The 13,964-nt window shown below is 41.5% G+C and overlaps 1 protein-coding gene across 2 annotated transcripts in view; it reads right to left on the bottom strand.

Annotated features, from left to right (window-relative positions):
* NT5DC1 (5'-nucleotidase domain containing 1) overlaps window positions 1-13,964 on the bottom strand; it is a 145,171-nt gene that overhangs the window by 129,190 nt on the left and 2,017 nt on the right. Inside the window, exons 2-6 of one of the 2 annotated variants that reach the window (XM_034669019.1) lie at window positions 10,187-10,278; window positions 8,728-8,799; window positions 6,827-6,933; window positions 1,931-2,010; window positions 1,094-1,178 (exon numbers count right to left, since the gene is read on the bottom strand). In XM_034669019.1, coding sequence (XP_034524910.1) covers window positions 1,094-1,178; window positions 1,931-2,010; window positions 6,827-6,933; window positions 8,728-8,799; window positions 10,187-10,278 — 436 coding nt within the window. The remainder of the gene's footprint in view (window positions 1-1,093; window positions 1,179-1,930; window positions 2,011-6,826; window positions 6,934-8,727; window positions 8,800-10,186; window positions 10,279-13,964) is intronic. The other variant, XM_034669020.1, reaches the window with a different exon arrangement.

Raw genomic sequence — 13,964 nt, 5'->3', positions numbered from 1 at the left:
AGCATGACATGTACTCCTTATGTACAATGCAATAAAATAACATCAACCGATTTTTATGCTGAATTTATTTGAAAGCAGCAATTGCTATTCTCAACCATTCTTTCAAGGCTTTTCACTTTACAAAGTTTATAAAAGTAAAACAATGAAGTGGTGGGTGGCCCTTACAGTTGTCATGGATACTCCCCTCTACTGGCGGTGGGCATTCGCACACCCCACCCCCAGCACTCTGTGTGGACTACAAAAGGGCACCCATAGGATCACGTGGGACCTACCAGCCAGGGTTGAGGGCTGGTGACCAGGCACAGAAAAGTGAGACAATCTCCCCAAAGCACTGATTTCTTCAGGGAAGGAAAGAAGCAGGTGGCAGAGAAATATGTAATTTGAAAAAAATATTCTGCAGTTACTATTTATTGCCTTGACATGTTTTTTAGTCACAATATTTAGGATTATTTTGATGACTTAAATTACGTTAAAAGGAAGGCAGGTAATTTTATGTCAATCAAAAGGCAACCCTTTTCTAAGCTGAGAAACACTGCTCTTGATTACCTACCAGTTCACTGGTTGACTCAGTACCGTCTGGTTCGAGTCCCCGAGGTAACCTATGATAAAGCATCCCTGAATTCCTTAGAAGCACCCCTCGCGGAACCTTAGCAAGCAAACCTGAAATGCAGCCGTGAGACCCGACGTGCAGCCTGGTCATGGCTCTGCCCCATTCTGAGTCAACCAGTCCTGTTTTCATGGAATTCTCCCTTTCTCTAGCAGCTATAGCTACTACACCCATGGTTCTAGTGAATGATCCTCACTGCCAAGCCAGGAAACAGGTGGAACCTCCATTCTGGGAAACCCACAGGATGCCCCTTCTGGCAGGCCCACACAAGACAGCAGAGCTCAGAAAACTGGCAACTGTGGCCAAGAAGCAGACACGAATAAAAGAACCTCTTAAAATATAAGCAGTATCAACTTCATAGCAAAATATTTGATAAAATCAAGTCCTCATTGAGGAACATAACAAAATAGGTAACTTCAAAGTAATTCACAAGCCGCACAGCACTTAACAAACATCGATTAGAAGGTCTCTCTTCACATTACTCACCCTTAAAAGCCGACATTTTATAATTGTGTTGTATACCAGCAACTATGTCCTTCCAAAAATCAAATGTTTTTTGACCATTGTTCTGCTAAAAAAAAAAAAAAAAAAATTCCCAAATATTAACACATGTAATAATCGGAAATATCGGAAGACTAATACATTTGCTTGAAATCACTATGGATGAAAAACTGACTCCACTCATGTAAATAATAACTTCTACATAATAAAATGCTCAATGGAAACTCACAAACACATGACTAATTCTGGCTCAAAAGTAAACCGTTATCCAGGTTCTATTATTAACATGATTGTTACGATTTTCAAAGACAACATATGCAAAAGAGAAGAGTAATTCTGACACAAAACTGGTGACTTTTCATAGATCGTAAGCCCTAAGTATATTCAATCTTCATAAACAGTATAAAGTCTATACACATCAAACTGCTCGAAAAGATGAATTTTAAAAACTTCATCTCGTTTTTTAAATTTCGTATTATTTAGAGTGCCTAAGGACAGGTGGAACTTTCTTAATTGTATTTAATTTTTTTTTTCATTCTGCTAATGAAACCAAGAAAATATTTTTTTTTGTATTTTCTTTTTAGACATTTGCACCCCCTTCTGGAGAATACGTTTATTATCCCTGGAGGGAGAAACGGTCACGGCTATTTAATTTTCTCAAAATATTTGACCAAATTCTCTGTGTTTTTCTTCCTTGGTCACTTCTAAAACCACAAAGAGGAAAGTGAGTAAAATCTCAACTCAAAAGACATATATAATTAAGCCCTCAGATTTATGACTTTAACACCTATCATGATTTCTGAAAAATGAGTCCCTGCTCACCTTTGTTAAAGAGTCCACCACTCTGGCACATAGAAGCGCTCCTGGCAGGTCAAAGTAGTTATCATAAAAATAATATTTTCCTAAAAAAGAACAAAATTTTAAACTAGGAACAAATTAATGCCTCATTTACATGACACACAGAAACCTGGCTGAAGAGACACTAGATTTTGGTTTGGTCACTTAGAGGGGCCTCTATTTCAATTCAGAATGGCTCTATTACAGACGTTCACTGTCTTTAAAGAAGGGTTAAGCTACAAGAAAATTAAAAAAATGATATCCCTAATTTAAGGATCTTATGAAAAAAAATTTTATGTAAAAACTAAAATAAGACTATACCCTAAATATAAGCTGGATTATGAAAAAGCCACAATTTATGTTACCAATGTCACTGAATTTCAAAACAATCAGCCTGACACTGGAGCCCCAAAGTCATCTGCACAACAGCACCTTTTCATATCTGTGCTGGGTGGTCCACCTTCAGTTTAATGTGAGAACAACCAGGGTGATGAAGAGGAATAAAAAAAAAAAATCACATCACATAAGGACATAATGTACTTATCTTGGAAAAACTCAGGAGCACAGGACAGACACTCCAGGATCTCAGGGAGGACAGGGATTGAATTTATCCAGTTTGGCCCTAGGACAGAATTAAACTTGAGCCCTCCTTGGTGCAGATGTCAGTTTTGAATCTGCCGTCCCTGGGGAGACACTTGATGACCCATGTCACATCCCTTTGGCTCATGTCTGATCCCAGCCACCACTGTACTAAATGGCATCATCCCACCTCAAGCACACCTGTGTCCTTCACTTTCCCCAGCAGCCTGTGGAGTCCATGTGCTCCTGTGGTTAAGCCTCAACCAGGAGCCAGTGGTGAGCCTCAAGTTTGGGAGGCAGTGCAGGCTCCTGACCCTTAGACTGACAACTCTGGGAGGTATTCTCAATGCTTCTCAGAAATCCCAGTGGAATCCAGCCCCCGTTGTTCCTTCCTTCTGTGGCTCATCCTCTTCACTGTCTCACTCCTGTATACCAGGATCGGGACCAACCACTCTGCTTTGGGGGAATCCCAATGTCACAGAATCCCTAGAGAACCCTTGTACAAAGAGGAATCAAACAGAACTGAAGGTGAAGCCAGATTTTAGTTTAATTTAAGAAAATACTTTTCGAATAGTCATTACTATTGCATGCAATATTATAAGTACCTGATTTCAAGTCCTCCCTTCTTCCCATTTGCAAGCTAGATATGAAGTTATGGCACACAGCAGCCTTGTTCCTTAGTGTCCACTAAGCAATATACCCAGCATATTGCAGGCACTCAACAAATGTTTGTTGAATGGATGGATGGATGGATGGATGGATGGATGATCTAACAGTGGAATGGATTTTTGGAATGAGGGAGTGTTGCAGGTAAATTAGGAGAAAATCCTCTACAGGAGCCAGATGTCCATCTCTTTAAATGTCATTTAATGCCCTGCACTTCTTCATATCAAATTATTAAGAACGTATAGGAAATAAAGTCAAAAGTTCTCCTGCTAATTTACAAAATTGCTGTGTGGGTTTGCGTATCTTTTCCCTCAGTTAAAAATAGTTTGGTTGGCATCATCTTCCTGGTTTTTACTCTTGCAGCTGAAATTATTGGCAGAACATCTTAGACTACTTTTCACTCCTCAGAAAGGTTAGGATGGCTTTGTCAGTGTGAGGAAGCAGGCACCTGGAGGAAAAGGGAGGTAACATCCCATGTGCATTTATGCCCACACTCTGCCATGCTATAAGGCCACACAATACTCCAGGGCTCCCGAGACTGGGACAGTGGGCACAGCTTCAAGGTCCACGAACCTGCACTTGATCTAATCTCCTGGCCTGCAACACCAGAGTGGCCAGCTGCTCTGGGCACTGTGGCAGCAAATGTGTTGTCACTGCCAGTTATGTGCCCTTGCTTTCCCCTCCCCTTTCGCTCCCTTTGTGGCCATTAACAGACAAAATCCAGCTAAAGAGTTGAAATACTGATCATGAGTTTTGGTTGGGATCTAATCAAATAATTCAGGGGTTTAATAAGACTCCCTCCCACAAGCCAAGGGGCTGACTCACTCGACTGTCAAACGTGGGCTGGATGACCGCTGCGTGGACACACCAAGGCTTGTTCAGTCCTGACCTATGAACTGGGCCAGGCTGCTCTCAATGCCTCTCCCTCCACCAAAACTCCAAGACTGTACCCCGTGAAAGCTTTGACCTCGCCCCCTCTTATAACCTTTCTTTAAAAGACATCACTGGCAATGAAGGGATTAGTGAGTTCAGTTCAATAAAACAATCCTCTAAATAAAGACAAGTCCTATAATCCTTAAGCTTTGCCCACAGAGAAGCCGTTCCCCAGGAAGCCATTGCCAACACTACGTACTTTGCGAACTGCCTACTCTTCCCGGTAACAGAACAGAGGCACGTGAATGACTGAGGGAAAAAGAACAATTGATGTTAGCACGATGTTCTCACTTGTGCAGATGAGTGATACCATCTCCACGTAAAGGTGAGCAAAGGGATGCTAAAGTGGCTTAGTAACTGACCAGATCACTTTACCCAGCAAGGAACAGAGTCAGTACGATCCAGGACCACCTGCCTCTACCTGCCCTGTGGTTTCCCCCTTACCAAGCTGTTCCTGCATAATCTATCAGTTTAAGGGAAAAGAGATCAAAAGGACTTGCTCTCTGGAAACTAGCTGGCAAGGAAACCATACTCCTCCCAGTGCAACAACCTGCAAAAGGATTATCAAATAAACTGTCCGTAAAAGGTCTCTGTCCATCAATGCTTGAAATTCCCTAAAAGTACTGATAGGGAATGCACTTTATAATGCTCTCCTTAAATAAAGGCCCTTATTTGGCCGTATTGATCAAAATTTTACTTTATTTTATTTTATTTTGGTGGGCAGCCCTAAAATTTTTAAGCCTATATATCCTTAGAGCACTTCTAGGAATTTACAAAAGTGCAAAATATACACGTATGAAAACAATACTGCGGGCTTGTTTGTAATGGCCAAACACCAGACACAATGTAAATGTGTCCCGTGAAGAGACTGATGGATGACACTGGATGGAACGGCACACCAGTATGTAACAGCACGAGGCGCATCTGTGTGTGTGCTGATGTGACAGGATCTCAAAGACATCAATTAAAAAGAGCACAATGCAGGGAATGTATGATCCCTTTTGTATACTTTTGAGAAATAAGCTTCAAGGAAAGGGGATTCTGAAGGACAACAGGTGTTGCAGATAATTAACTCTTCATTTTATTCTTTTCCATAATATTTAAATTTTCTAACTGTATGCTCACATTATTTTTTTTTAATGTAAACAAAATTTAACTGGGTTGTGGAATCACAGGCCATTTTTTCTTCTTTATATGTCTGTACATTAAAAAAATAGTATTCCTTTTTAAAGGCATCAAGCTTTCCCTTATGATCTGGCAGAAACAATAGGCCTTTGTTACATGTCACCGCCATCTGACCACTGAGCACATAAATGGGTAACACTTCCCTAACAAACCCAATTAAGAGGAGATAAACTCCAAGCTCATCCTCAGAGCGCTCCTGGGTAAACTGCTGGTAAGCTGCTGATTCCAGGAGGTGGCGCTCTCTAGTGGGCAGACTGGTGAGCAAACTGTGGGTCACCCTGGGGGAATGCTCTTTCCTGGCTGAGAAATACTTCACTTCTTTAAAGTACTCTGTTTCTGAATGGATGTCAGAGTGACACCCTTAGCTCCGTGCCTGGCCTTCCTGGGAAAACGTTATCTACAGCTGCCTGCTCCTGGAGAGACAATAGCCACTCTCTGTTTTTAGCTGAGTAAAAGGCTACATAGACACCCTTTTAACTTCCACTAGCCATTGAGACTCGAGATGTGTGAAAGCATTCCATCTCGATCCCCAATGTGAAATCTGTCTTCCTCTCAACTTATTTTACCAAGAGCACTCATTTCCTGACATTTTCATCTCAGGACAAAAACAAAACAAACTCTCAAAAGACAGTGAATGTAACACAGCAAATCTAACTATAACAAGGAATAACTCCAACTATTTCCAGGTTACTACATTTTCTTTTCTTTTCTTTTTTAGGATTTTATTTTAAGCAATCTTTACCCCCAACGTGGGGCTCGAACTCACAATCCCAAGATCAAGAGTCACATGCCCCACTGACTAAGCCAGCCAGGCGCTCCTCAGGTTACTACATCTTCTGAAGGAGAATAGATGCATTTCAAAAGTGTAGTGTGGGAGAAGATGGCACAAAAATTTAGAACAAATGAAAAACTAACAATTATAATAAGGTCTATTTGTTTATAATAATGTCTTAATCATTCCTTATTAATTTATGCACATCAATGTCTACAAATCATTCTTGAGAAATCTTTTCATGTTTACACATGGTGAATTTCTTTAAAGACAGTGGGGAAAAATATGTGAAATTATTTAAAATAAGGGAAAAGAGAAGACAAAGACAGAAGATACTAGGGCTGGCAGTAAAGAAGAGAATTCAAGAAAACAAGAAAGGTGGGTAGTATGAACGTGAGGAGAAATGGGTAATGGAGAAATTAAAGCAAAGACTAAGCTTGTAACAAACTGAAAAAAAGAATACGAACGACTGAGGAACGTTATCACTCCTAGGTGCTAGTCTTTTCACTCTAGAGCAAGTGCAAGTAAAAGGAGAATCAACAAAACCTGAAATAAAGCAGAATCAACTGCCACAGAGACATCAGATACGTGTGGAAAACACATCCTACTCCTATCAAGCCACAGTGGCTCCCTTGTGCATCCTGGCCGCAGGAGGCAAGATGGTGTGCCTCCTAGCCTCACGCCACAGGTCCAAGGTCCAAAATGCAAGGGGCAGTCACGGCCGCGCCACCCCGCAGGAGCCATACCTGATCGGCAAGCCATTCCCGTGTCAGACATGAAGTGCTTCCACTCTTTCTGGCCATATGCCTCTGCCAGTGCCTCAGGAGGCATCATCTTCGTGCCGTGGCTTGCCCTGGTTTGGGGAGATGGGGTACGATGCTTGTCAACGCCTCCTCTGAATACCCCCGCCTCCAGCCTTGCTATTGGGGGGGGTCCTCCCTTAAACCAACCCAGTTTTCTTTTTTCTGTTTTCAACTGGATGATTGCCCCCTTGAGGGTCCTATAAGGCATTTCCCTAAGTTCTTCATCCATTTCATCCACCAACAGGCACGTAAGTGATCAGGAGTAACTCACCCCGAGGCCCACCCTGGGCGAGCTGCTCTGGACCTACAATATCTAAACTATTTCTCCGAAGAAAGCTCTTTCCTGAGACGTTGTCATTTAACTGTGACGATCAAGGTAATCTAACTGGAGTGATCAGAAAACAACTGCATAGACTGGGTAGCGGCAGCAGAGGGAACCGAGGGGAGAAGGAGGGGGAAAAGCAATGAGGGGAGAACAAATGGAAAAAATAAAAAATGGGCTCCTTTCTATAAAGGGGACAATGCTTCAGAAAGCAAATATAAAGACGAAGGAATCTGGAGTGGAGCATATGATGGGACAAGGACTCTGCTCTACTGGAGGAAAGCAGGCATCAAGGAGATGAGCTAGTGAATTCAGGAGAAACTGCAGATGAGCTAAAACTTGGAGGGAGGGGGTCAGACCTCAGGGCAGGGACGTTGAGAAGGAGGATTGAGAAGGAGGACAGACAGATATAATAATGAAAGAAAGAACCAGAACTATAGAATGCTTTACATTCTTTGAACAATGATTGAAGACAGCTAAGTACACTCTAAGAATCTGATGGTTGAGTTTAAGGTCACGGTCAAAGCTGCACGGGGTATGTATACATACCAACATACAAATGTATACGTATATACATACACTCTAGCTCTAGACGCCCAAGGCAAGAGACATGCAAATGAATAACAAAATAATCAGAGGTGGGGCCACACCTGATCTAGTTATCTGTACCTTAGGATAAGGCCTAGGGTAGAGATGAATGTGTACTGTGCAAAAACAATGATGTATCAAAAGGAAGAGTATGTACCAGGGTTAACTCGTGCTGAGTGTCCTTTCCTTCAACTCTGATCACATTAATATAAATAATAAATCGCAAAGCCATGTGACCGTGTTGACTTGCCTCTACTATTGGTATTGGGGGAGAAACAGATGCCCACTCCCTGACACCCTCTGTAGGACTCAGAGCAGTGGCGGTAGCAGCTTCTCAACTGCCTGTCCTGCTCTCCAACACTCAAAGTGCCTGGTGCACCCTGGGGGAGGGAAGGAAAGGGAGTGAGCACTGAGTGTGAGGGGAGGAGACCGATGAAGGTTGGAACCGACTGGAAAAACTTCCAGAAGGACCTGGAATGGTCCTGCACATGGGGGACAAATTTAGATAAATGGAGAAAGAAGGAGAGGTGTGCACAGATCACCAAGCCCTACTCAACATCCATTCTCTCCTTCTTCCTTAATAAAAAGAAATCTAATTTTATTCCAGGCAACTATGTACTTATCTAACACAACATAATCCCCAGGCTCTTTTGCGAGAGGGGTGGTCAATGAGATGAAGCAAGCTATTAAAATTCTACTGGATTTCCTACAAATATTTCTGGTGAGTTAAATTTAAAAGAACTAGACCTTTAAGTCCAACACTGCCAGAGCTGTATTTAAATTGTTCAAACAATTCATACAAAGAAGCACAGGCACATGATCTGTCAGCTGATTGACAAAAATAATAACCTTCTTTAACCCATACTTTTACAATCAAATGCTATATAAAGTGTCCTGGAAAAAAAGTTTTGACTTTACAACTAAATTTTATTACCTGAGCACAGTGCCATTATCTGCAAGTTTAATGAAGTTCCCATCTTCCAGATCCAATGCCAAGCCCTTGCAACTAAAATAGAAAAGTCTGATTACCAATCAGTTCAGAGATTCAGCTAACCCAAAAAATAATAATCTAAAAAGGGATTCTCCAACCCATGTGAATGATACGTTATTCAAACACATAAGAATATCCGAGAATCCTAAAATTAAGTAGCATCCACACAGCAAGTATGTAAGGAAAATTGTCATGTGCAAAAATGAAGGACAGCATGTTTAGCTTGTAAAATCCCTACGCTTTTAATGAAGAGGAACCTAAAATTTCAAGAGAACAAAAAAAGGAACATCCCCGTATATCTCTGTTAAAATGTGCAAATGTTTTCCGTTAAATAAAACACACATGCATGTCCACATTTATATTCTGCCGGATAAGCTCTTAGCCAGGGTCTCTCCCTGTACTCTTCAGAAATTGCCTCCATTTAGGTCAGGTTATAAAAACTTGCCCTCTGGGCAAGGCATATTATTGAAAACCATTAAAACAAAATCAAATACTAAATTTTAGGTTCCTCGCTGTAAAAGACTTGTGGGATTTGGGGAGAAAAGTGGGTACAGATTCTTTATTATGAATAATAAAAGCAGGGAGGTTTAATGGCCACCAAGTACCAAGAGAATTAAACAAAAAATGACAGGGCACTTCAGGAGCATTATTGACTCCGGTCCACAGTAAAATTTCCAGAGTCAGCGGTTTTATATCGCAAAATACTTCTATTTCTTCTTTTTACAAAAAGGATACATCAAAAGCCTAACCAAATATTGCAGAAATATATAATAGATGAACATCATTGCTCTAGAATTAATTTTGTATGTGTTTCTGTGTGTTTTAGGATTATTATTAATTTTCAACTGAACAATTTTAAAGTGTAGGATTTTTATTTTGTTGTTTAAATGAGGAAAAGAGACAAAATAAGCCTTGGGAAGTGGAAAAACCTAACCCAGGAAAGGAGTAAACAGTAAGAGTCTTAGACATAGGAAAGTCTATTCAAATTATAGAAAACCAAACGTCCCAGTTCAGACACTTATTCAAAACATGATGATTCTTCCTCTTCTACAGTTCTGTATTTGAAAAGCAATAAAGCAAACTTTTTTTTTACAAAAGATGTAAATTTTAGAGACAGTTCTTAATAACCTCTGAAACTTATGACAAACTTCAGCCATACACAAATATCTAAATTAGTCAATAAGCTTTTTGCTTATTTACATATTTAATTAAACAAGTCTAAATTTAAAGTAGAAAAGGCTTTAATTTATGAAACATAAGACTTTTAATATAGAAGGCATTTTGTCCTCTGACTCAGTTGCATATTTCACTTTATGTCTCCATAGAAGAGGAAGCATTAAAATTTAATCAGTAACGTTTAATATTCAGAGGAAATGGGAAGACCTTAAAAAAAAGAACTTACCAGAAATCCCAATCCTCTGGAGTCACAGTTAGCAATTCCTTGTCATACCCTTTCTCCTTGACCAGGAACTGAGCAAAGCTATTATAAATAAGCTATAAATAAGAGGAAGGAATAAAGAAAGATTAAATAGAAAATGCACTATTCATTCCTAATTTCACAGACCTGAAAACCTACTGGAGTTAGTCACAGGGCAGATGGGAGAGAAATATCTATAATTGTGAAGGTCTACAGTTTAATCCCCCTTTAATGCAAGCAATTTATCCACCCCTGAGAGTCCCAGGTAGCTATTGTGTCTTCTTACACTGCAGAATTAGACCACCAGTATACAATTACATAACCACGGATGACTATCAATCTTACTCCCAAATTCTAAGGGTTGGAGATCATTGAGACTGGACAAAGCTTTGTAAACTTATTTAACACATCACCATGATAATAAACATATCAACCGATCTATCATTGCCTCTATCCTCAGCCCACCCTTAGCAGATAATGCTTGTGAGGCACTGTTCAACCCCAATTCATAGATTATTTTCCCCTGAATAAAGGACATCAAACCTGTCACTAAGTTGTTTTGGTTTTGTCATTGACACAGGGCATTCTCAAAGGGAAATACACATGAGGACCAGGCAGATGACCTGAAGGAGGAATCAAAGAGCTTCTATCGATACAGGAAATAGCTCTTATTTCTCCGCCATAAGAACTGAGGGAAAAGGACGAAGGAAGCTTCTGGAAATAAGTATAAACAGATCTTCTGATTTCTCAACAACAAAATCCCAAGTATTTGAATGATGTGTCTTATTTTTTTCTAAAGAGCGGGCTCAAATTTTTAGAGAACTCTGTATCCCAAGCAAAAAGTAGGCAAAAGGTGGATAAAGGTCCACACTGGCTCTACCCCATTCTCCTTCAAAGAATGTTGTTAAGCCAGCATCAGATGCACTTGAACCTGAGGCAGAATGCTAGCCTGGCGTCAGACTGAGCAGTGTCCAAGAACATACTTGAGCAACTTGACCCGTCTCCTGTATGTTGACCCGTAACCTCTTTGACAGCGTGAGGTGGCACAAGGGAGAAGAGGGTACACAGCGAAAGGGATGGAAGAAGGCCTCGCTGAGGTGATGATGTTTACACTGACCCCTGCAAGCTGCACTAGTTAGCTGGGTAAATCCAGAGGGAGGGGAGCATGCCAAGTCCAGAAACCCAGAGGTCCACACACGCCTGGACTTGGGGGTTGGGTGTGAACATCAGGAGATGAGTGCAGAGAAATCAAAAGCTGTCAAATAGAGCTGTTCTCTGTCCTAAAGCTAATTAAAACCACTATACATGTACTCCCATGCAGTGCAATGTGACCCTGAACCAAGTCAATTGTTAATAGCTCACATTATGTCAACACTATATATCAACACTTCTCAACCCTGGCAGTGATTCAGAACCATAGTGACGGCTCTTAAAACCACCTGGAAATTTCAGGCCTACAGGCTAGGGTGGGGTCCAGGTGAGGCCTTGCAGGATTCCTGAAGCCCAGAGGTGACTGAAAATCATTGGCTTTCCATGTTCCATGGATTTTCATTCAATCTTTAAATAAAAAATAAATAAATAAGTAAATAAATAATGTACTGAGTCATTCTGAGGTCCAAAGTACTACGGACAATAAAAAATACACATCGTGATCCTGCCTTGAGGGGAACCAGTGCTGTGGGATTAACAGATGTAAAATTGCTTTAGAGCAGTGCCTGACATACAAGTAAATTCAATTTAAGTATTTGCTGTTGTTATCAGTTCTATGCCGGTTAAAAAAAAAAAAAAAAGGCCCTAATAAGTGCCATTTGCCCATTTCCATGGTATAAATATGGCTACTTTCAAGCTACCAATGGTCACTGCATCCCATTAAACTCGCCTCCGGTCAAGGCACTTTATTCAGTCTTGGACTTTCTCACCCCTTGGCAATCTTGATAAAGATATGGGCACGTGATTCCAATGAGGTCGGACACCTTCCTAGGAGAAAGGAGCCTTTTCCAACAGGGCTGCCAACAGGGGCGTCTACAGCTGTGTTCCTTACCTCATGGAGAAGTTTCTGTAATAGGAGAGAATGAGGTCAATGTGCCGGGAGAACCAGAGAATAGTGGTGCTGAGAAACATAAGGGAGTCTGTGCCTTTGAAACCTGTCCTAGTCCCAAGGCCTTGGTTCTTGGATCTTTTATTTTGTTGAGTCACCCCAGAAACCTTCATGGCACAGGACCTCCATGGGTAGCCTCCTTCCTCTCCCAGCCTTCGGGGCCACTGCCTCGCTCACAGTCTCACGTGACTAGTAACACACACCACCCAGCAGTTGCACATTGGTGTCCTGTAAGTTGTATGCAGACCACAAATTATGTTTGGTTCCCAATTCAGTTTGCCAGATAAAATATAAAATACCTAGCTAAATTTGATTTCCAGATAAACAACAATGAATTTTTTAGTATAAGCACATCCCCTGCAGAACACACATCTAATAAAAATGTTATTTGAAATTCAAATTGAACTGGGTGCTCTGTATTTTTCTTTGCTAAATCTGTCTTGCAACCCTATAATCCTATTGTTTGAAAATGAGCTAACATTTAAAACTTGAGAGACTTCTCATACAAGGTCAGACTTCTTTTTTTTTTTTTTTAAACAAGTTCGGATCTCTAACTTCTCTCAAAAGAATTAGATCTTTTAAGAGACTGAGCCCCTACTTTCTCATGGCAGATAGATGCTGGCAAGAGTCCAGTGTGGCTGCGTCTTCAGAAGGCAAATCCACTCTCCCGGCTGTCCCAGGCCCCACTCCCACATGCAGGTTAACTGCCTGGCCCCATCCCCTTCTGAGTCTGCAACCCCAGGGAGCACAGGGGTCATCATTTCTAGGATGGCTTTCCTGCACCCCCAGGCTAGCTGACACATCCAGTCCCACATTTGCACAACACTCTGCATTTAAATGAGGGGACAGGCCCTCGCAGTGTTCCATGATGCAGTCACCACTGACTTCTCGAACACCTTCTGCAACTCCCTGCTGGACACCCAGCACTTCGCAGAGTTGTTTCTCATCTCCGGGTCCTTGCCCTGGCTGTATTTCCTCTGTCTGAAGCACCCCGCTCTGCCTCCTCACCTTTCACTCCTGCACTGGGGCCCAGCTCAAGCATCAGTCACTCCAGGCAGCCTGTCTACGCTGTATGACACACATAAAGCATGGTGGTGGGAACAGAAGTCCGCTAGCTGGATGATCCTGGATAAGCTACTTAATCCTTTTTGTGTTTCGTTATCCTCATCTCTAAACAACAACAGTGACAAAGCAACTAATTACCTCACACAGTTGTTGTAAAGATCTAACCAGTTCATTTAAACTGAATGCTTGCTTATTAGAATAGTGGCTGTGCCATATTCAGTTATTAAAATGTCGATTTTTCAGTAATTCCACAAATACTGATTGAAGCCAGTATATGCCAGGCACTCAGCTCAGCACCCAGAATACACAAGAAACTGTTAGGGATGCTGACATCAGGGAGTCACAGCTCTAGACTCAAGAAGATTCCAATAGGTTAACGGGAAATTTTAAGCCGTGTGTAAGTCCTATGAGAAATTCAGGGGTTTTATGGAAAATTGGAGGTGGGATGGGGATGAAATGATAACTTTAGGGGGCCAGGGGAAGCTTTCCAAAAGGAATGCTATTTCAGATGAGATCTGAGTTGGTGTGATGGAGGGAGGGCCTCCAGGCATGAGGGGCAGGCAGGCAGTCTGCAGCAAGGTCCAATACTGCCCTCACCAC

The sequence above is a fragment of the Ailuropoda melanoleuca genome, chromosome 10, assembly GCF_002007445.2.
Source record: "Ailuropoda melanoleuca isolate Jingjing chromosome 10, ASM200744v2, whole genome shotgun sequence".
Classification (NCBI taxonomy): Eukaryota; Metazoa; Chordata; class Mammalia; order Carnivora; family Ursidae; genus Ailuropoda; species Ailuropoda melanoleuca.
This window is presented reverse-complemented; position numbering and strand designations above follow the sequence as displayed.